The 24,117-nt window shown below is 45.6% G+C and overlaps 1 protein-coding gene across 1 annotated transcript in view; it reads right to left on the bottom strand.

The window, feature by feature from the left end:
* The window catches only part of LOC147023774 (translocon-associated protein subunit alpha-like), a 29,714-nt gene that overhangs the window by 4,631 nt on the left and 966 nt on the right, over positions 1-24,117 (bottom strand). Inside the window, exons 2-8 of the mRNA XM_085889573.1 lie at positions 19,722-19,873; positions 18,560-18,629; positions 17,091-17,218; positions 14,908-15,042; positions 8,768-8,841; positions 8,540-8,618; positions 5,127-5,223 (exon numbers count right to left, since the gene is read on the bottom strand). Of these exons, the coding sequence (XP_085745699.1) occupies positions 5,127-5,223; positions 8,540-8,618; positions 8,768-8,841; positions 14,908-15,042; positions 17,091-17,218; positions 18,560-18,629; positions 19,722-19,873 (735 nt within the window). The remainder of the gene's footprint in view (positions 1-5,126; positions 5,224-8,539; positions 8,619-8,767; positions 8,842-14,907; positions 15,043-17,090; positions 17,219-18,559; positions 18,630-19,721; positions 19,874-24,117) is intronic.

Genomic DNA, 24,117 nt, shown 5'->3' with positions numbered 1-24,117 from the left:
ATCTCATCCGAGTCTCTCTCAGCAACCGCTCGTTGGACACAAAATCCAACCAGCGATAGCCAACGATTCTCCGAAGAGACCTGGTACCAAAGGAATTAAGTCTCCATCTCAGATCTTTGGTCAGAGTCCAAGTCTCGCATCCATAGAGCAAGACTGGAAGTACCAAGGACCTGAAGACTCAGACTTTCGTCCTCCCGCACAGGTACCGGCAGCGCCACACCCCATGATCCAGTGAATCCATGACTCCCCAGGCCCGACCCAGATGTCTATTGACCTCTGACTCACAGCCAGCAGAGACATGAATATCACTGCCAAGGTAAGTGAATCTCTCCACGACCTCAACATCCTCATCACAAACAGGCACAGACAGGACAGCAGCATCCAAGATGTCACCGAAGGCCTGGATCTTAGTTTTGACCCAAGAAACCCGTAATCCCAGCGGCTCAGACTCCTCATTCAGCACCTCGAGGGCCCCCAAAAGGATATCTAAAGTCTCCGCAAAGATGACTGCATCATCTGCAAAATCAAGGTCCGAGATCTTGACATTCCCAAACGATGCACCGCAGCTTGATCTCTCCGACATCCTCCCTAAAATCCAGTCCATACAAGTGCTGAAAAGTGTGGGGGCCAGTCCACACCCCTGACGAACTCTAGTAACAACTGGGAATAAGTAAGAGATGGTACCACCACATTTCACAGCACTCTCAGTACCAGAGTAGAGTTCAGACATCAGATCGATCAGTTTTGGTGGCACCCCACGAAGACCAAGAATCCTCCAGAGGACATCCCGATTCACTGAATCGAACGCTTTACAGAGATCAACATAGGCTGCAAGCAGCCGCTGCCGAAACTCTCGTCTGCGTTCGATGAGGACCTGAAGAGCAAGGATACGGTCAATTGTTGACCTCTTTGGTGTAAAGCCTGACTGCTCTGGACGCTGGTGCTCAAGCAGATGGTGGCGAACCCTATCAATAATTCTCCGAGCAAAGACCGAACCTGGCACTGAGAGCAGTGTCACCCCTCAGTAGTTGCAGTCTTGGCGATCACCCTTCCCTTTCCAGAGAGGGACAACAGGGCCCCTCTTCCAATCAGTTGGGATGATGCCTGTGTTCCAGGCAGAGCACAAAACTGCATGCAACGACATGAGTGCAGCATTTCCATCAGCCTTGAGAAGTTCAGCATGGATGCCACAGATCCCTGGAGCTTTGCCCCGTTTCAACTGGTTCACCGCAGCCCGTGTTTCCACAACACGTGGACCACAGTTGATTCGAGGGTCAGCAACAGGGATTGTAAAACCCTTGACGTCCAACTCGACAGCTGGTGGATCAGCCTGGTACAACCACTCAAAGTAACTGGCCCAGTGGGCCTTCACTTCAGACTCCTATGTCAAGAGCCTACCACTCTCTGCTCTAACTGCAGTGCTCTGAGGGATGGGCTTGGATCAACGCAATTCGCGAATTCCCCTGTAAGCGGGACGAGAATCACCTGTCCACAGGTGATGCTCTACCCCCTCACAGATTCCTCGCACATAGGCCTCCTTGTCCACCCTCAGTGCACATACAGTTTTATGCCTCAGCTCCCTGAACAGCTCAGCTCTGCCATTCAGCCTGGCCCTGCGACTCTGGTCAATGGTATCCAGTGTCCCTTGAGAGACAAAATTCTTCTTTGCCCTGCGGTGAGTTCCAAGACATCCACCGGCAACATCAAGGACGGTGGTCTTGAAGGCACTCCACAACTCTTCAGGACCCCCCAAAGCACCCAGACCCCCAAGTGTCCACTCAGCCTGTTCGCAAACTCCTCAGCTACTCTCTCATCCCTGAGCTTGCCAACATCCAGCCAATATCCAGCCTGGACCATTCTCCAGGATTTAAGGTGCAGCTTTAGAGTTGCTACAACAAGCCTGTGGTCAGTATTGAGGAACTGAGCACTCCGGTAGACCCTGCAGTTCTGGATCATCCTCCAACGACCGTCAATGAGGACATGGTCAATCTCCTTTGCCACACTGCCAGCGTTGGAACACCAAGTCCAGCGATGAGCATGTGGGCGTTGAAACCATGAACCAGCCACCCTAAGTCCATGACTTCTTGCAAAGTCAAGGAACTTAGTGCTATTCTGGTTCATAGTTCCTGACCCATGGGGACCAACACACACCTCATAACCGTCCCTATCAGTTCCAGTCGATGCATTGAAATCCCCCAAGACTAGAAGTGTATCTCGTCTGGGGCACTGATCAACCACAGGACTCGAGCGTGGCGTAGAATGTGTCCTTCACGGTGAGATCACTCGCCTCAGTCGGAGCATAAACAGAGACCAGGGAAATGACACCGAAGGAGTGACGAATCCTTAATCTCATAATACATTCGTTGACCGGTGTTACCTCAATTATCATTGGGGTTAGCTTATTGGACACAGCTACAGCAACTCCTTGGGTATGGTAACCATCAGAGTGACCAGACCAATAGTAGGTGTAACCACCCACCATTATCTCGCCGCAATCCGGTCTCCGAACCTCAGAGAGAGCTGCAATCCCGATGTCCAAACGCTTGAGCTCAGATGATAACAGAGACAGGTGATCATCCTCTCTTAGGGATAGGACATTCCAGGCACCCACCCGAAGGGACCGCCTCAGGTTAACCCAAGGAGACCGCCGTCTGGTGGACGACACCTCAGCACCACTCCGACACACTCTCCCGCAATCTGACCCAGGGATGTTACCCTGTGGTTTCCCTCCTATCATCAAAGATTGGGGGTCCCGAAGGCTTTGCCCCAATCCCGTCATCTGGTGAGCTGCCCTGCGAAGGGAAGCTGCACAGGAGGTACTCCCACGGAGTGGGTTTTCAGATTTTTTTGCGTATTTGTGTTTTACGGAATGAGGGGTTTTACGGTGGCCGGAGTGCAAATCCTGCCACCAACCTCCTCATAAAAAAGTAACCCAACTGCAGGAGGTCGTCCGCAGACACAGTTGGGCACTAGATATGGATGTCCGTTGGCTCACAAGGAGCTCCTCCGCCCTTTGACAGGTTTTGTTTTTAATCCTGCTGGGTGTCCATATCCAAACACCCTCCTCACCAGAAAACCTGGTGGGGGAGACGGTTTAGTCGCAGACAACCCGACCATGGAACAGGTTAGTACAGGTTTACATGGTACCTGTAGCAGGTCACAGATCTAACCTGACCTGACACCATGGAGTCAGAGATGTCCTTTTCTGCAGTGCCATGGCTGGTGAGAGAGGTACCAACACCCATTCAATTGGCATGATGACAATTGAAGTCACCACATGTGAGGAAATGAGAGTTGTATTGAGTGGATAGAAATTGGTCCATGTTGTGTGTGAGAGAGAGAGAGAGAGGAGAGAGGAGAGAGGAGAGAGGAGAGAGGAGAGAGGAGAGAGAGAGAGAGGAGAGAGAGAGAGAGAGAGAGAGAGGAGAGAGAGGAGAGAGAGGAGAGAGAGGAGAGAGAGGAGAGAGAGGAGAGAGAGGAGAGAGAGGAGAGAGAGGAGAGAGAGGAGAGAGAGAGAGAGAGAGAGAGAGAGGAGAGAGAGGAGAGAGAGGAGAGAGAGAGAGAGAGAGAGAGAGAGAGAGAGAGAGAGAGAGAGAGAGAGAGAGAGAGAGAGAGAGAGAGAGAGAGAGAGAGAGAGAGAGAGAGAGAGATATGTAAATGGAGTCATCACTGTTTGGAGGATGGTAGGTACAACATGCAGACAAACAAGACGTGGAAATGGAGGGGAAGTCACAGCCAGAGGTATTCCTGAGTGTTTTGAGAGGAGACAATAGCCAGGGAGAGACACTGACGTGCCAGGGACATCCTGTGGGAAGAAGGATTCCGTTCAGCAGTTGATGTCAGCAGTTTAGCAGCAGCATCCTGGATTGATAGATCTGTCAAGCTGGAGCAGAGGCCTCAGATGTTTGAGATCTACACAGTTATGGACAGGGATAGAGGTACTGTTGGTAGGATGCAGGAGTGTCCAGAGGGGTGGCATGGAGGGTTTTCACATTGCGAATGGATATGAAGGGGAGTTGATGATCATGTGCAGGCAACCTCTGCAGACTGGACTTCAACTGATTCCCAATTCAGATACACAAAACAGACATTACGAGAGGGTTGAAATGACTGGTTATTGAAAGCACAGAGGGAGGATGGTTGATTGAGTGAGCGGTTGTGAGTTCGATAGATTTGGGAAGGAAACCTTGTTGAAGAAGTAGAGGAATGGATAGAGATGAAGAATAAGAAGTGAAGTCTTCCTGACAAAGAGATAAGGCAAATGAAGCATTTTAAAATGCTTGTAAAAGCTTTTAAAGTAGGAAGCAAGTTAAGGCAATGAGGAGTGTTAGTTACATTGGAAGGTCATGAGAATGGAAGGGATGAATGAAGGAATGAAATAACAGGCAGAACGAGTTCCTGATTTTTGTTTTTTGGAGTGAAATGTTTTTGTTGTTGTTGTTGGGTTTTTTTGAAGGGAAGAGGGGGATGTAAAATAAAGTTGAGGAGCATGAAAGGAGAACACTTTGGATAAAGATAGCAGAATGATACATGTGGAGGAGCAGAAACTGAATTGGAAAGGTTCCATGTCAGCGGGCAAGGTCCCGTGCCAGCGGGTGATATCCCGTGTCAGCGGGAAAGGTCCTGTGCCAGCGGGTGAGGTCACGTGTCACCAGGCGAGGTTCCATGTCAGCGGGCGAGGTCCCCTGTCAGCGGGCAAGGTCCCGTGCCAGCGGGTGAGATCCCGTGTCAGCGGGCAAGGTCCCGTGCCAGGGGGAAAGGTCCCTTGTCAGCAGGCGAGGTCCCCTGTCAGCAGGCAAGGTCCCGTGTCACCAGGCGAGGTCCCCTGTCAGCGGGCAACGTTATCCACCGGCTGACCACATTCTACATCGGTGAACATAATTCTACATCATCAGACAAGATTCTGCATCTTTGGCACAGACCCCTTAAATTGCTTTATGAAAGGCAAGTGCTCCAGACACACTTTGTTTCCCATGGTAGTCAAAATACTCTTATCAACTTTTTGTTTATGAAGTCTATATGAAAATGTTTTGTCAAGTCTTTGTTTCATAGCATTTCATCATCCTCCCCCTTTCTCTCCTCCCCCCCACCCCCCGCCCTCCCCCCACCAACTGATCCAAACTCACTTATCTGTTTGAGGGTTTCTGGAGGTAGCCACGACAAGTTTACATTGCTCAGGTTTCCAGTGCCTTGCTCCTCCATGACAGCAGGAGTGTGACGCCTCTGCACGATTCCCAAAAGCATGAGGGAGAGAAGGAATGATGGTAGATCGATGGGCAGAACATGGTAATAATTTAAACATTGGCATAACAGTTTTACTTCACCGCCATGCTGATTAATGGTCTATCTGTGGTACTGCTGGCTGATGGTAAAGTGGACGTTTTCAAATGAAACATGTTAATTGAACTGATCAGAAGAACTGAGGAGGTAACAAAGGAGCCATCTACATATCGTGTATGCAGATAGAAGAGGAATATTGAAGTAAACAAACAATTTTAGAAAAGGAAAGGAAAGAAAATTGAGAATATCAGGAGTGAGGAGAATGCATTAGACATATTGGTTTGGTGATGAAGCAAGGGTGCAGGATTCTGCAGTTTGCCTTCATACTCTGCAGATGACGAGTGATATCTGGCACATTCGAAATGTAGCAAGTATGCTGCTGGCAGGTTAAAATCTGAGAGCAAATCATTGAATTAAAGTTGATTTCAGTTACATACTATAGGTAAAAGATGGACTATCAGGATAGTTTAGACTTTAGAGGTATGCACACTCACTTTTGATCTGTCTGACCTGGGTTTGAATAGTGGTCTAGCTACAAACTGTCACCATGGCGCTTTGCAGGCCAGGCATTACATCAATGTGTATGTATGCCGTCCATTGGATGGACGTTGAGCTGCAGGACCCATCTCCCAACACAATGGTTATTGGTGGACGTTAAATATCCCATGGTGTATTTCGTGAGGAGTAGGAGAGTGAGCACACTGAAAAAAACTTACAAATTCCTGCCTTTTCCTGCGGGTAGCAAGTGGTCCGGTCTCCATGCATATCCCCTGACACCAGATTAGACTGCTTATTATCTCAGTGTGGTTGATGTCTGGTTCAGCAGCTCCGACACGATAAACCAGGTCTTCAAAACAGCTGTTCACCACCATCTCTTTTCTCCCTACATCCAAAACCACGGTCTTTTCTACCCCTGTTAATCCACCCCAAACCACCTCCTTCAAATTCACTGCTTTCCTTCCTGAAAGTCCCTGTCGTGTCCATCTTGTTTACCCCGTGTACCCCACCCCATCCCTCTCCCTTCCACAGATCTCCTGTTTCTGTTCCCCACTGTTTTGTGCTTCCCTCTCCCGCCCCTCCAGTCTCCTGCTCCACTTGTTATATGTTCTGTGTTAGCTCTTTAATGAGCCTCAACAATGTTTATTAAAAAAACAAAAATTACACATTCTCAGGTTATTGGCACATCACATTTGAAGAGCTGATATCTGCTACAAAGGGAAAACATGATGATATACTTGTATAAAGATTATTGTATAATTTAAGGATGCACAAGTCTTGGTCCAAATTTTTAGATCCTCGTGGAGGATCTCTAAGTCTTACTCACGTTGTTCTTCATCTTCTTCTTATGAACTTTTTTGTTTCACAGCCTACAGTTTTCATCGAAACCTCCTGAAACTTGGCATATATATGTAAAAATACCCTGCGCAGACAGTAACCATCTCCGATTTTGAAAACTCCTCCGAGAAAAAAAGTTATGACGACACAATATCTCCGCTAATGGAAATCGCCTATACCATTATCTCCGAAACTAGGCAAGCTGTTTGAATTTTGTTTGCAGGAATCAAGCTGGGCATTACCACAGATAATTTATCACAAACCTGATACATCACAATGACGTCATATTCGTTTTTATGACGTCATCATTAAGAGGATGAGGATCTTAGCTCATTTGAGCTTGTTTTTTAATATTTTTGAAACTTCAGCTGTCTCAGTTTGACCTTAGGGCCCTGTCACACATTGACGTTTTAGCCAGCATATCGCAAGGTATCAAAATGTGTGCAAAACGCTGGCGTACGCTGAACTATTGATGTTTTTTTCCAGTTTTGGACGTATTCATAACGAGTTGGACGTATGCATAACATATTAGTAACGTACACAGAACGTTTCGATAACATATAGATAACTTATACCAACGAATGCTGAGCGTGTTGTCGGCGTTCACAACCTATGCCCAACGATAGTCTAACTTATGCATAGCGCGGCAGCATATCGCCGACGATCTCGTGGCGTAGGCTATTAATATGCTGCGGCTCGACGATTCAAATCATAACCGCACTAGACATCGAAGTGTCAAGCCGCTGTCACACCTTGACGTTTTAGCCAGCGTATGCCGACGTATGAAAAATTTGCCGGATACGCTGGCGCATGTCGAATACGTTATGGGTAAGTTTTGTATACGTTAAGAGCACGCTGAAGCACGCTGGCATACGTCGTAGTACGCCGAGTACGTCGACAAATTTTCAGCATGTTGAAAATTTTTCGACGTACTCGGCATATGACACACGTTCCGCATATGCTGGCCATAAGTTGAGGGCACGTTACGCGATCGTTGACACACGTCGACACACGTTACTTGTAAGTTACTCATCAGTCGAAACACGTCGAGGTAATGGTTAGCGTCAGTGTTCCAGACTCCCTGGTTTTTTTTTGGTTTTTTTTCTTCGGTATGACGGTGATGTTGACACTTCGATTTCTAGTGTGGTTACGATTTAAATCGTTGAGCGGCAGCCTATTAATTATATTATATTATAACCACACTATAAATCGAAGTGTCAACATCACCGTCATACCGAAGAAAAAAAACAAAAAACAGGGAGTCTGAAACACTGACGCTAACCATTACCTCGACGTGTTTCAACTTATGAGTAACTTACAAGTAAAGTGTGTCAACGATCACGTAACATGCCTACAACATGTTACTCACAGGTTAGAAATAAGTTTCGGGTACGCTAAACATTACCTCGACGTGTTTCGACTTATGAGTAACTTACAAGTAACGTGTGTCGACATGTGTCAACGATCGCGTAACGTGCTTACAACTTATGGCCAGCGTTATGCGGAACGTGTGAGTGATACGCTGGCATACGTCGAAAAATTTCAAGCATGTAAAATTTGTCTAATAACTCGGCATACTATGACGTATGCCAGCATACTACGACATATGCCAGCATACTACGACGTATGCCAGCATGCTCTTAACGTATACAAAACTTACCCATACGTATTCGACGTGTGCCAGCATTTCAGACAAATTTTTCATACGTCGGCATACGCTGGCTAAATCGTCAAGGTGTGACAGGGCCTATATCAAAGTTTGACCTAACCACACAACTGTATTTGATTAAACAGACAAGACAGTGTTGTTATGTGGATAGTTGAGCATGTTTAGAACACACGAGCACATGCCCTCTGGCCCTTTTGGTGAACCTTGTGAATATATATATATATATATATATATATATATGAATGAATAGCTTACCCTTCTTGTATCCAGCAGTTGATGAACACCAATCAGCACCAGTATTACAAGAGCACCCAAAAAAACGTACAAGAAAAACCTGCAAAAGCAGAATGCTGGTTAACAAACTATATTGACTTATTATAACTCATTCTGCCATACCCATTTTACTAACTCCATCACAGTCACCATCTCTCATCTCCAGCTGCACTTCTGGTAAAAAACCTGTGGTCCATGGCAAAAACTCACGTCTCCCCATCAAACTCATCTGGCGACTCAGTCACCATCAGAGTCTTGTTGAAAACGGCCTCCTTATAGCTTTCCTGCACATTTGAAAAACACACAAAAGTCAAAAGTATGGATCGTATTAGTTTGAACAGCACAAAGCACATGCAGCCTCCAAAACTTAGAAATAGCCACTTCGGCTCAAGTAACCTAAAAAACAAGCAGTCATAGACTGGTCCTTACGAAATCGTCAACTTGACCTCTGACCTTGTCTAATAAAAGCTGTCTCTAGAGAAGGTAGCGACGCAAACCAGAAGTTTCTACGATGATTCTGTACAAAACCATCAAAAATCGAATGTTTGACCTCACTGTGACCTTGACCTTTGACCGATTTTGACCAAAATCTAATCAGCGCAAGCCACCACCCTCCTGAATCACGTGGTGTAATTTGACATTGGTAGCTTCTTCCGTTCTCGAGTTATCGTGCCTCCAAACAAACAAACAAACAGAGGACGGAAGTCATCAATATACTTACGAAATCTTTAGATTTCGTAAGTAATAACCTCGGCCTAAGTATACGTAGAAGCCACATTGAGTTACATCACAGGTAATGTTTACTTCCAGATGCTACAGCAAAAACGTGGGCTGAGAAAATTAATTCACAAAATGTTCTCGTCTCGAACCGATTAAATATCCCTTTGGGACTTTTTGGGACTTTTTACATGTTATCAAGCATGGCACAAACTCAGAGATTCCGATCAGTATCATGAACTCTGAGGTTGTTAACTTCAGTGCAAGGCAATTTGGAGGAGACCACATTGAAGAGTTCAGGTTAAAGATGCTATTCCAACCATTTACACAACGTCCAAAAATTCCTGAACAAATCAGCCTAAGTTGAACGTCAGGCCTGGCTAACTGGTTCGTGAAAGACTTGGGTGAAAAACATTCCCTGGCTGACCCCACAAGAAGGTGAGAATAATTGGGGGTGTTAAAGAAATAATAATAATCGTAGTAATAAAACTTGGTGTTGCATTCATGGTAAAGGTAGCTGGCTGAAAATTTTAGGATGTTGCATTTGAGTCCCTGCCAGTTGTTGAATGAACACCAGGTGGGGTTGACTCAGCGTGTCAACCTTTCGAAGTCAATGAAATAAGTACCCGTGTACTGGTAATCGAGGGCACTGCATCAGTGACACAGTTGTGCTCACAGAAAATGATTTAGCAACAGGCTGCACACGATAGCTGGCAAAAGTAGTAGTAGTAGTAGTAGTGGTAGTCATGAAAGTTGCATTTATTGCTCATTAGTACATTTTTTTTTAATAAGAGGATGTAAAGTGAAAAGGCAGTGTTGTGGGCCCAATCCTAGTCCCGAACTTCATAAACGATCTCTCTGACTCTGGAAAATCCTTTTTTATTATTATTAATTTTTTTGGAATACATTGTCGATCGAGGCTTGCACGAGAGCTAACACACAATGCACAGCAAGCAGGGCATAAGACAAGTGGGGCGGTCGAGGGAAGGACAAAACAGTGGGGAACAGAGACATTAGGAGATCTGTGGAAGGGAGAGGGATGGGGCGGGGAACATGGGGTATACAAGATGGACATTACAGGGACTTTCAGTAAGGAAAGCAGGGAATTTGAAGGAGGTGGGTTTGGGGTGGATTAACGAGGGTGGAAAAGATCGAGGTTTTGGATGGGGGAAGATAAGAGGTGGTGGCGAACAGCTGTTTTGAAGGCCTGGAGGGAAGAATGGGATTGAACAGAGTGTGGGAGTTTATTCCAAAGGCGGGAAAAAGAGAAATAAAAGAGTGAAGGTTAGCAGTGATTCGTGGTTTTGGTAGTTGTACCAGAAGGGGGTTATTGGCGGACCTTGAGCGCCCCACGGAAATATGGTGGGGACATATCGCAGACAGAGCGGGGGGGGCGAGACCGGAGAGGAGACAGTTGAAGACAGAAAGATCACCGACCTGCCTGTGGTGAGAGAGTGAGAGGACCAAAAACTCAGCCTCATCGTGGGAAATACCAATGATCCTAAATGCCTTGGTTTACACAGCATGAAGCCGAGAAAGGTGAGAGGCAGGAACATCAGCCCAGAGGGGAGAGCATTACTCCATCAGGTTGCGGATGAAAGCTTTGTATGTCGTCAGGAGCTCAGGTGGGCCGAGGAAGGACTTTGCACAACGGAGGATTCCCAGTTGGCGATTCTCTTTGGAGGCCGGTTTGGAAAGGAAAGATCATGGCAGATAGACCCAGAATCTATTTGACGACTCCACCCTCTGCCATGACATCCCTCATCCTTCTGACAGACAGGCAGGCATCAACCTCTTCCCTCTCTTCCGTCCTTGAAAAAAAAATCACAAGCTAAGCTGGTCAAATACTTGGTATATGTCTTTGAATCCTCACATTCTCACACCAAAGCCAGCCGCCAACTGGGCCTCTTCCATCATACAAGGTCCTTCCGTGGCACACCTGAACTCCTATCCACCTACAAGGCCTTCATCCACAACTTGATGAAGTACTGCACTCCCCACTGGGCTGGCTCCCCTGCCTCACATCTTGATGCCATGGAAACCAAGGCCTTCAAGATTATTAGAATTTCCTGCGATGAGGCTGAGTCTATAGGCCTATCACTTCACCATCACAGACAGGTCGGTGGTCTGTCTATCTTCTACCACCTCCTTTCTGGTCTTGCACCCTCTGTTCCTTCCAGCACTTGTCCCCCCACATCCCCCCAGTTTCTGCAGAGCACACACGCTGCACCATCAACTTCCTTCTGCTGAAACTACCTAAATCCAGGATCACTGCTCACCTACACTCAATCGTTCCTCTTTTTTCCCCACTTGTGGAACCAACTCTCACATTCTCTTCAATTTCATCCTTCCCTCCAGCTCCTCAAAGCTGTTCACCACCATCTCAGATCATCCCCAATCCAAAACCATGATCTTTTCTACCCTCATTAACCTCCCCCCGCCCCCTCATCCAATCCCAATCCATCCTCCTTCCAAATTTCCAGTTTTCCTTATTGAGAGTTTCCTTCTATATCCATCTTGTCCACCCCATGCGTCCTCTCCTGTCCCCCATTCCACTCCACACCAATTCTTTGTCCAAGTCTCCCTTTATCTTGTCCTTTAACGCCACTGTTGGTGTTCCCTCTCGAGTCCCTATATACTAACAGTCGTGACAACTTGCATGGGGGGGGGGGGGTCTCCTTTTGAAGCCATGCTCGCCATAATTATAGGCGATCAGGCCTGTGCAGCATTTTTATACATGACCCGAAGCATGCTGGGATGAAGCCATTTTGTTTCCATCGAGTGCGGTGCACCAAACCTACGCCTATTGTGCATGAAGCGTAATGTGTCAGTTTTTTAATCAATCTGTCTTTCTCTGCACACAAAAGGGAAATTATTTTACTTAATGCTTTGTTTTTGTTCTTCCAACCAGTCAGAATTAAAGAAGCATACAATTTGACAGGATTGATTTTTAAACCTGAAAACATGTATTACAGAAATCGTGGCAAAATTAAGTGTAATGCATAGGTAAATGTTCACAATGATGCGTGCCTAATTCCAGGTGTACAGAGTACAGAGCAAGTGAGTCGAAGATACACATCGGCAGTGACAGAATGCAAAAAATTGAATGAATTGGAAGAAGGAAAGTGAAAGACAGAAATGGAGGCACACCATTCATACCCGATGCACACACCATCAAGAAAGTAGACAATTAGAAAAGATAACAATTGTGAGAGAAAAAAAAAAAAGAGAAAGAGCTTGGGAATATTGATTGATTGATTGATTGTTCTGCCTGAAATTAGGTCCTTGGCTGCTTGACAAAGATGATATACTGGGTGGTTTGCCATTGCCTTCCCAGCAGTTATAGTCAGGGCAGGAATTTGTAATTTGACCAGGATTCTGGCTTATTGTGACTGGTTGGAAGAATGAAAATAAAGCATTAAGCAATATAATGTCCTTTTTGGGTGTAGAGAAAGACCGATTCGAAAGCGGACCAGGATGCCGGTGATAAGTTGCCTCTCTTGGCGAAGGACACCATGGGATCTTTAACAGACAATAACTAATGATGACAGATGGGACACGAGGCTTAACGTCTATTCGTCTATTCGGGGGATGGCACATACACTGAAGAATCATCCTACCTGTGAAACACTGGGATGACAGTTTATTGCTGGGTCAGGATTTGAACCCAGGCTAAACAGCTAAGAGACAAATGTCTGTACCTCTGGGCCATCCTTTGTGAAGATATGGAAAGGGAACGTTTTTCTTTGCAATCAAACAGAATGGGAAAGAAGAAATTCAGAAAGAACAAAGAAGGAACAAGAAAGAGCAATCAGAGATTGCAGACCCTCGCCAGGACTCGTTTTATGTGGTGTAATCTTAGCCTAATTCATACACAGACCCAAGTTCTGTGTGGACAAACGGACCCAAATGCAATACCCTCTCCTATGGCGAGGGTAGTAAAAGAGGGCTACATTAAAATTAAGATGAGCCATAAAGTGAAGGGGATATTTCTTACCAACTCTTAATTTCTTTTAACAAAAATATTGTGCCACTGAAAACCTGCATGTGCATGAAACCCTTCATTCTTCTCTATTCCCATTCAATGAATCATTTTCCATTTCATGGACCATGACGTGTTGTTAACCAATGTTAACTGCAACACTTGGAAGACCTCAAAACAACTGTCAGGGGCTGCTTTTATGACCTCCAATCCTCAACATGGAAGATGTCCAGAAGAACATGGAGAAAAATTCAAATTTGTGTGGAGAAATTGCAGGCAGGTCGGTGGTCTTTCTGTCTTCCACCGTCTCCTTTCCGGCCTGCCCCCACCCCACCCCCCACCGGCTCTGTCTGAAATATGTCCCCCCCCCATATTTCCGCAGGCACTCAAGGTCCGTCAGTAACCCCCTTCTGGTAAAACTACCAAAATCAAGAATCACTGCTCATCTTCATGCTTTCGTTCCTCTTTTTCCCCACTTTTGGAATAAACTCCCACACTCTCTTCAATCCCACTCTTCCCTCCAGGTCTTCAAAACAGCTGTTCATCACCATCTCTTATCGTCCACCATCCAAAACCACAATCTTTTCGAACCCACCACAAAGCCAAAGGCCACTCAAGGTGGGGGCTACACAAAGGAAAGTATAGCTATTAAACAAAGGAGAAATCTATTGAGATTCCTCTTGAATTGAGGTTGGTTGGGATTGAGGGGGAAGCAGGATGCAGGTAAACTGTTCCAAAGTGATGCAGTGCGAAGGAAAAAAGACTAGAAGAATACCTCGTAGTCTTACTATTTTGGACAGATACAGTGTAGGGATGGGAAGAAACTGCCAAACGTGTCGAGCGACTGAAAGTGTGCTCAGGTGGAACAACTTGTGCAAGACCCTCAGAGCACATTACGTCGTAATGTCTATAGAAAAGGCTCAAAGAAGCAACAGAGCGGCGGACTGAGAAAGGTTCCAGGGATGATGCCAACTCCTGTCCCACCAGAATGGCAGCACGTTGCTGGATCTGCAGGGAATCTATACATTCTGAATCCCTTTTCCGACCGATTGGTACACCCAATGGCACAGAATCCTGTTATTTTGTAAGAATATAACCATACTGGCGGGATATGCTTACACATTGGAAGTAATAACGAACCATGCTTCCGCATTTTCTCAGGTTGCTTACCTGCATTTATTTTTTTCATTTATTTATATTTTCATTTACTGATGCTTTCCGATGGTTCCGTGATTTTTTCCCGCTGTATCGGCTTCATTGTCCATTGGCACTTAAAATTTCAGCTTTCTACCTCACCCGGAAGGTACCGAACTTTAATATTAGTCAGTCAGTCAGTGAGTGAGTGGTTAGAAAGAGCTTTATAGATAAGATCATTCTCGAGAAGTATACAGCGTTGTTCGATGTACAAATAATGCAAGCGATGAATATTGTAGTTTTCAGTGAATGGAAACAAAATGGCGTACATGGACCACGTGACCCAGAATTTTCCAGACACATCATGTTGCAACTCTCCGATACAGGGACTCAAGTCCCCCTCCCCTCTCTACTCTTGCCTTTGCCCTGTTATGTTCTGATTCGTTCAGTATACTCGCTCTTCCACTTGCCTCGACTATGTATACAAAAATATATATTGTGGCTGAACAACTGTCACCTGATCACGATGATAACTCAGGGTGATGACCAAGCTGAGCTGTCTTCCTCCCAGTGCACCGGCCACCAGGAAGGAGTAGCTGAAAGAAGCTTCATGTTGAGGATGAACCACACTGTTCAGTGGAAGAATAGATAGCTGAAGACAAAGACGAAAAGAAAAAGCTACCATCGATTTATTTTCAGTCCTCCCTCCATTATTCACGAACAAAGATGATCAACCTCAATATTTTAGCTTAGTCCAAAAAAAATATTGGAAATCCGCTGGTCTTGAACATCAATGAAATATATTAATAGTAAAATCAAACTGCAGCTTATTCCAAAGAAAAAGAACAAAAATAAAGATAAACAGGATCAACACCAGATTCAGGTTGTGGAATTTTCATTTGAGAGTAACTCAGGATTGACTTTCCAAAACTTTGTAGAATATTCCAGAACCACTTTTTTTTCTTTTTTTTCACAGGGTCATGGAGGAGCTGTAACAAATTGCGCGCGCACACACACACACACACACACACACACACACACACACACACACACACACACACACACACACACACACACACACACACACACACACACACACACACCTCCAAACTTTATTTCAGACAAATACAGCTGCTGATGTTGGGGGAAATGATGTAACTTCCGAGTGCACGCTTGGTGTCGGCAACGCCATCTTTGTGTCATCGCTTTTCTCTCTTCAGTCAGTGGGGCAAATGAGAAAAAAGAATTAAAGAGCAATTTCCCTCTCTTCATGGGATACCAACCTAAAGGGTTTATCAGTGACTTATCCTCTAAATGCTGAGTGTCAAACAAGGAAGCAGCACATACCATTTTAAAATTATTTGTTATGACTCGGCCAAAGTTAAAATCGAACCCCCGACCTCCCAAACTCAAAGTGGGCACTCGAATCATGATGCCACCAAATGTTGTTGTAAGAACTCAAATTTTTTTTTTTGATGAACCTTGGTACTGTACTATCATCATCATACATACAGGTAGTGGACAAAAAAAATGGAAACAATGATGTAAAGTCACTGAATACGCCGTCGGGCCACTATGTGCGGCTCGTACGGCCTGCATGCACCATGGCATAGAGTCCACCATCATTTGGAATTCTGCAGGAGGGATGCGGCACCTTTTTTCCATGAGAAGGACAATCATATCATCTCACACTTGTTTGATGGAAGTGGAAAACGCTGTCTTCGGCGTCGTTCCAGAATATCCCATAAATGCTCGATTTAAGTTCACATCTGTTAATTGAGAAGGCCATGACACATGGATAACATCAGTGTCATGCTCATCAAACCATTGGGTGAACATGTGCTCTGTGGATGGGGGCATTGGGAGGGGGGGTCTCCTCTTGAAGTCATACTTGCCATACCTATAGGCAATCAGGCCTGTGCAGCATTTTGATACAAGACCCTAAACATGCTGGGATGTTATTTGCTCAATTAACACATGGGCCACACCTGTGTGGAAACCGTTTTGCTTGGTGTCCCTCATTTACCCAGGTGTTTCCATTTTTTTGTCCACTACCTGTATATTTTCCACCAGTCTGTCTGTTTGTCTGTCTGCCACTCTGTCCATCCAGGGCGGGGGTTGGCTGGCCTTACTCCACCCACAATAATTACTTGAAAATCGCCATATTGGCCACTACTTTTAGGCCTCAGGCTTCATGCTTGTGAAGGCTTAGAGTAGGGAGGGGATTGAAGCCTTCGGGTTGGGAGGGGGAGGTTGAAGACTTGAGGTTTGGGAGGTGGGGGCAGTTGATGATTCTGGGTTTTTAAGGGGGGTTGATGAGTTGGGGTTTGTGAGGGGTGGGGGGAGTTGAGGAACTGAAGTCACATTTTACATTGCGCGGATGTTCCGCAGATCTCTCCTTGTATTACAATAATACGCATCCGCTACTTTCTGTTCATACTGAGCAACATACTGTCGATGTGGTAATGGTTGAATTTAGAGGTGCAATGCAGATTGGAAATATTCATTTTAATTGTTTTTAGCAGGTGTGACGGTGATGATGATTGCAGGCAAATGCCCTGACAAGGCACGACTTACTTGGAAATGGAGTAAAGGTACACTCTGTGGTATGGTAAAATCATTAATTTAAGCATTCAAACACAAAAACATGTAGCACGAAACTACTGACGATCCAGATATGAAACACACAAACAAACCTACATTCTGCAGGTGGAATCCATAGTCTTGTGGGAAGTGAAACGATCCTTCAATGGAGTCGATGACGAAGTCTTCACCACCCCGGTTGGTAAACCCCAGCAGGCAGCGAGCAGTCCTTGATGCCACAAGACCTCAAGAGGTAAGGCATCGGTTGAGAAAAGGATGAAACAAAAGTAGATGGATGAAACAAAATGATCGGGTGGTGGATTGGAGGTATAGTCTGTTAAAATTCGGTCAACATGGGGTCGGAATGGAAAGATAATCAAAGTTAAATCACAAGATTAATGTTAAAAAATAAAAAAAAAAACTCCTTTTGTTCCCCTGCTCTCCCTGGGTTCAACCTGCCTCATCTCCATTTTGGTCATTCTTTCCCGTGTGCAGATATTGATGTTGCTGTACGGTGAGTTACAGTTGATATTGCATGCCGGAAGGAGGACTGGGGTGTTAGCAAGTATCATCAAAAATAGTCCTAAAATCCTTTGTTGAAAGCTCATGACTGCTATTTGCCCTCAAGAAACTCATTATTATGGCAAAGAGTCTTTTAGCCTTTATCTCAGACCTAAAGGTAACCCACTCAAGAATAAACAGCACTTGGAAACTTAGCGACTTGGAAAGAAGGTTACTTTGAATACCTTGTTATGCGGCTGGAATAAAGTTTAAAAAAAAAAACTTTAAAAGGATCGAAGACACTCAGAATAGTTCCCAAATAAAACAAGTTACATTAATAATTAGACAAGAACACAGCTGACTACGTAATCAGCCTACATTCTCAAAAGTGGGTCATTCTTCACCTTTGAGTACAATAATACAGGATACGAGCACAAAGTGGGGAGTGGTGGGGGATTAAGATTAATGGAGAAAAATGAAATGTGGGGGAAAAAAAAAGGATAGAAAAGAAGGGGATCCAAAACAGGAGGGAATGGAGATTGAGATGACGTGGGACATGAGACATGGTGGAGGTGAGGAAGGATTGTGAAAACAGAAGAAAGAAAAAAATTCCGCTATGTTGCACATCTCCAAAGCTGAAAATCTCTGATGAGATCAGACAATACAAACCCCACTGTTCATGACAGAGCACTAAAACCGAAGTAAGGTTGTTCTAAAATTTAGTTCCAACTTCTTGATTGACGAGACTCAATGGCACAACAGAGCATTCACTCTGAGTCTGGGAGACCCCAACCGAGTCACATCAAAGACTTTAAAAATGGCACATGATACTTCCTTGCTTGATGCTCAGCATTTCGAGGATAGGGCACTGATAAACAATGTGGGTTGGCATCCCATGGGGAAGGTGAGAGGGTGGGGGGGGGGAGTAGAAGACTCGCACCTATTTCATTGGCAAAGTATCTACATAACCTAACCCATTTCATTTTTAAACAAAGGGAATACGTATTTTACCGGCACTTATCGTGTGATTCTCGACAAACATCACGTAAAAGCCTTCTATTTCATACAATGGCTTCTCATCTCACCAGTGAGGAACAAGAAGGTTATGTCGGCTTGGAGAAACCCATTCGGTGGATGTAGACCTCGATCCAAATCCTGTGGGTTTAATACCCCTCCATTAATAAATAGAGCAATCACAAACCATTGTGTATCACACAAAAGTCCTCCTTGAGCACAATATCGATTGAGTTGGGAGTTGCGAGGGAAAACTGTAACAACTAAAGAGTTCATCGAATACCTTACTCCACACAGTGTTCAAGTTTATAATTATTCAATTGAAATGAAATCATGATTTTAAAGGTCGTATAAAAAAAAACAATTCCCGAAGTTTACCAGTGGAGATACGGTGTCTTTTACACCACCTTATTGAACATGTTACAATAATTATTCATGCCTGTTTGTGTCCTTTATGGCATCGCTAAAAACCACAAAGTTTCCTGTTTGGAAAGATTTTCAATTGTGTTTAACTGCCAGAGGCAGACAGAGTAAAACAGTATCTCCCTCTTCTCTGCACATTCACGATCGGGACAAATTCAGAGCTAAAGTACTGCTTAACTCCGTTAACTAGCGGTCCGTTTTCTGATTTGTGTTCAAAATATATTACATTGATGTCAAGTTGTTCCACGATCATAAACTGACATTTGAAGACAGACAAACAGACACGTCGGTAGGCGACATGGGTGGTCGCTATATAATTGCATACTAGTCATACAGTTTTTGACGGATCGGGCTGAAATTTTTTGACAAAGAGGTTGATTATAGTGCGCATAAAAGCGCGGAAGCCGATTTTTGATTTTCGAAATATATATATATATATATATATATATATATATATATATATATATATATATATATATATATATTTATAAATATTTTTAGGATTTTTCAAAAATGTCAAAGTCCCGTTGCAAGGCAACGGTGGCCTCCATAGCAACGGTGCTCAAAAGCATACAACTAGATCCTGGTATGAACCTACCAGTCAAGTTTCATCAAAATCGGTTGAGTCCTCTGGCCTCCAGAGCTGTCCATTACATACAAACAGACAGACGGAAAACCTGAGAATAACGGTAGTCGAGCGACCACCCAACAGACAGACAGACAAAGGGAACCAACTGCTTAACTCCGCTTTTCGCTTAACGTGTGTGGGGTGAGAAAAAGATTAACATTTAGCAAACAAACTACAACAACCTGCATGACAGGGCTTCTCAGATGTACTCCCTGATATTCGTCGCGATCGATGTCATCATCTTCATCGTCCTGTTCCTCAAGCTCCTCAGGCCACATCTCTTCCATTCCATCCATCGCCGTATCCAGCGGGTCTGCTCGAGCGAATGCGAGGCCTGTCCAAAAGACACGGTCCACAGGACACCATACAGTCATCAGTTTTCCTTCCAATTTGAATGTTCACATTGCATTTATCAAATTTGAAACATGATGGCTACAAAGTTGTTTTGGCAAAAATATAACAAAAAACAGACCTAAATATATGTTGGAAGCACATGGAATTAGATTTAAAGTGCCATCAATTCAATTCACATATGTTGGTCACAATGTTCAAAATGAACCATGACATGCGCTGTTTCAGCAACCTTCCATCCAAAAATGCACACCTTAATCTCTCATTTATTTATTTATTGAATACAATGTTGAGGTTCGTATGAGAGTTAACACACAGAACGTTCAACAAAGGGAGCAGGAGATAGGGAAGGAAAAAACAGTGTGCAACAGGGATATGAGGATATCTGTGGAAGGGAGAGGGATGGGGTGGGGTACACAGGGTAAACAAGATGGACACTACAGGGACTTTCAGGTCCTTACATGACAGGAACTTTCAGGAAGGAAAGTAGGGAATTTGAAGGAGGTGGGTTTGGGATGGATTAGCCGGGGTAGAAAAGATCGTGGTTTTGGATGGGGGGAGATAAGAGGTGGTGGTGATCGGCTGTTTTGAAGACCTGGAGGGAAAAGTGGGATTGAAGAGAGTGTGGGAGTTTGTTACGCAGGTGTGAAAAAAGGGGAATGAGGGAGTGAAGGTGAGCAGTGATTCTTGATTTTGGTAGTTTTACCAGAAGGTGGTTGCTGGCGGATCTTAAGCGCCCTGCGGAAATATGGGAAAGTGGGGGGGGGGAGGACATATCACAGACACCAGAGAGGAGACGGTAGAAGACAAAAAAGACCACCGACCTGCCTGCAGTGAGAGAGTGAGAGACCCAAAGACTCAGCCTCATCGTGGGAGATACCAATAATCCTAAATGCCTTGGTTTCCACAGCGTGAAGCCGAGAAAGGTGAGAGGCGGGAGCACCAGCCCAGAAGGGAGAGCAGTACTCCATCAGGCTGTGGACGAAAGCTTTGTCGGTGGTCAGGAGCTCAGGTGTGCCAAGGAAGGACTTTTCATGATGGAGGATGCCCAGTCGGTGACTGGCTTTGGAGGCCAGCTTGGAATTGTGACTTTCCCAGGAAAGATCATGGCAGATAGTGAAATGCAGCAGCTTGAATGAAAGGACTTCTTCAAGAGGATTGATAAGAAAGTAAGTGGGGGTTGGGGGGGGGGTTCCAGATGGTGCTTTCGGAGAGACATAGTGAGAGTGTGAGATTTGTCAGGGTTGAAAGACATGTTGCACGTGTTGGACCAGCTTGTGATATTATTCAGATCTGCAGAGAGTGAAGAGGCTGCTGCTTGCCGATCTGAGGGATGACAGATGGCACGACAGAGGGTAGAGTCATCAGAAACGAGGAAAAGAGGATTTTCCAGAGAGTCAGAGAGATCATTGATGAAAACCAGAAAAAGAACAGGGCCCAGAACACCGCCTTGAGGAACTCCAGCTTAGATAGGAAGAGGGGACGAGAGAACTCCATTAAGGGACACACGTTGGCTGAGACAGGAGAGTAGGTCTGCGAGCCAAGAAGGGAAATGGCCTTGGATACCATAGGAAGAGAGTTTGGGTGGGCAGGGCAGGGTGCGAGACCGTATTGAAAGCACGTGATATGTCTGGGGATATGGCTCTGATATCATGTCCGGCATTGAGGATCTCCATCCATTGTTGGGAGAGCAGAAGCAGCATATCCAGGGTAGAGTGACCTGGTCTGAATCCAAATTGATGATCAGGAATGAAGCCATTGGAGAAGAGGAAGGATTTAATGTCTGAAGTGATGATGGATTCCAGAACCTTGCTGATGATTGGGAGAAGACTGATTGGTCTGTAGTTGCAGGGATCTGTTTTTGCACCTTTTTTATGCAGAGCAGAAATGTTTGCTGATTTCCAAGCATATGGCAGATGACCTTGAGCAAATGAGAGGGTGAATAGAACAGAGAGAGGGCGAGCAAGAGCAACAGAGCAGGTTTTTAGGACATGTGGGCTAATGCCGTCTGAACCGGTTGCAGAATCTGAGTGAAGGTTTGACATCAAACTCTCCACTTTCTCCTTAGAAAAGGACACAGAATCCAGGAACAGCTGGGTTTGACTGGGTAAGTTGGGTACAGAAAGCGATGGGTTTGGGACACAAGATTTAGAAGCAAACACAGAGATCAGGCATTCAGCCTCTTCACATGCAGTGTCAGCTGTGCGGCCATTTGAGGTAAGGGAGGGGATGGAGGGGAACATACACCAGAAACAGACTTAACTTGATGCCACCAGGATTTGGAGGAGGGAGACAGGTTTGAGAGTTCAGACATGAGATGAGGAAGATGTTGTTTTCTGGTTCTCATAAGGGTAGACACACACTTGTTCTGAGCTTTGTGGAAGAAACTGAGATTACCCTCAGTTGGGTTTGCTTTCCATCAGGCAAAGGGAAGTTGTTTCAGGACAACTGCCTCGCCACAAGCTTCAGTGTACCATGGGTGGGAGGAAGGGTAGGACAACTGAAGATGAGATGGGATAAATCTGTGCATGAGGGAGAGCAAGTTTCTTTGAAAGAATTCCCGGACGAATTGTTGTTGGAGAAAGTAGCGATGGGAGACCAGTCTGGAGGTTTGATGGCTGCTTGGAGACCCTGCCAGTCGGCTGGAGTGAAATGCCAGACTCGACGGCACTGAGGTGGTTCTCTGATAACAGCCAGAGAGATGTCCACTTTGACAAGCATGTGGTCAGATGAACTGATTGTAGCCGAGGAAGAACAGCAGATATTTTCAGGGAAATTTGTCAAAATCAGATCCAGAAGAGATGGAGTATCATTGCTGGAGATCCAGGTCGGGAAGTTGACAGATTGAGTCAGTCCCAAATGAAGTCGCAGAAGTCTTTTGCTGAAGTGCCATGGCAGGTGAGAGAGGTTCCCACACCGAGCCAACTGGCATGATGACAATTGAAGTCACCACATATGAGGAAGAGAGAGTTTGGATGAGAAGATAGAAGTTGGTCCATGTTTTCAGATAGTGAAGTGTAGATGGAATCATCACTGTTTGGTGGACGGTACAGTACACATATAAACATGAGGTGGGAGTGGAGGGGAATCTGTAGCCAGAGGTATTCCTGGGGGTGTGGGGGAGTGAGGGCAGTGCATGATGAGTGAGCAATCGAGTCTTTGATGAAGAGAGCAACTGCTCCACCCGGACAAGGCTCAGGTCTGTCAAACCAGAGGTGGGAGTAACCAGGGAGAGATACTTGGGAGTCAGAGATGTCTTGAAGGAGGAAAGTTTCTGTTAGGCAGATTATGTCTGGTTTGTCAGTGGCAACCTATATGGAAAGATCTGTGAGGTTTGAGCGAAGGCCCTGGATGTTTGAGGTCCACACTGTTAAGGAAGAGGGAGGGAGGAGGCTTTAGGTACAGGGGAGGGGAGGGGAGGGGGAGCATAGGACGAGGGAGGGGGGAGGTAAAGAGAGTTGTTGAAAGAGTGTGTGGGATTGCAGAAGAGCTTGGGGAGGGAGCTGGATGAGGAGAAAAGGCTCTGTGGTGCTGGGTTGAGGTGCAGTGAGGGCTAATAAGAGAGGGGCAGAAGGCAGTTGAAGATTGGAGGAGGTGGAGTGATGATAAGGAAGAGAGAGGGCAGGGGAAGGAGGCAGTTTTGTGGATGTGAGGGGGGGCAACTTTGAGAAGGGGCGGATTGGAGGAAGAGGGTGAGGGGGAGTTTTGAGAGGGAAGGGTGAGGGGAGTTTTGAGGGGGAAGGATGTGGGGGGAGTTTTGAGGGGAAGGATGTGGGGGGAGTTTTGAGGGGAAGGATGTGGGGGAGTTTTGAGGGGGAAGATTGTCAAGGTTGCTTTGAGAGGGAGGGATGAGAGGGAGGGTGAGAGGGAAGCTTTGAGAGGGAGGTGAGATGATAAGGGCAGGCATAGCCAAGGTGCAGGAGGGCAATGGGAGAGGTGAGGAGAGGGGAAGGATGAGACTTGGTCGAGGTATGGCGAAGAAGGGAGTGGGTAGGGGGAGCTACAAGATTTGAGGGTTTGGGAAGAGGGGGATGTGTGAGAGGAAGGCAGGAGCATGTCTGTGGTGATGAGTGTCCTGACTGAGAGTGTGAGATATCAGTTAAGTTTGAATGGAGCCCACAGATGTTAGAACACCACACACTTTGGGACAACAGAGGAGGAGCTGATACTGCAGCAGAAGACAGTGAAGAGGTGCTAAGAGCGGAGGTAGAGCATAGGTTGGCATCA

Source organism: Eptatretus burgeri, chromosome 7 (assembly GCF_056783735.1).
Source record: "Eptatretus burgeri isolate ZD-2024b chromosome 7, Ebu_testis_v1, whole genome shotgun sequence".
Lineage (NCBI taxonomy): Eukaryota > Metazoa > Chordata > Myxini > Myxiniformes > Myxinidae > Eptatretus > Eptatretus burgeri.
This window is presented reverse-complemented; position numbering and strand designations above follow the sequence as displayed.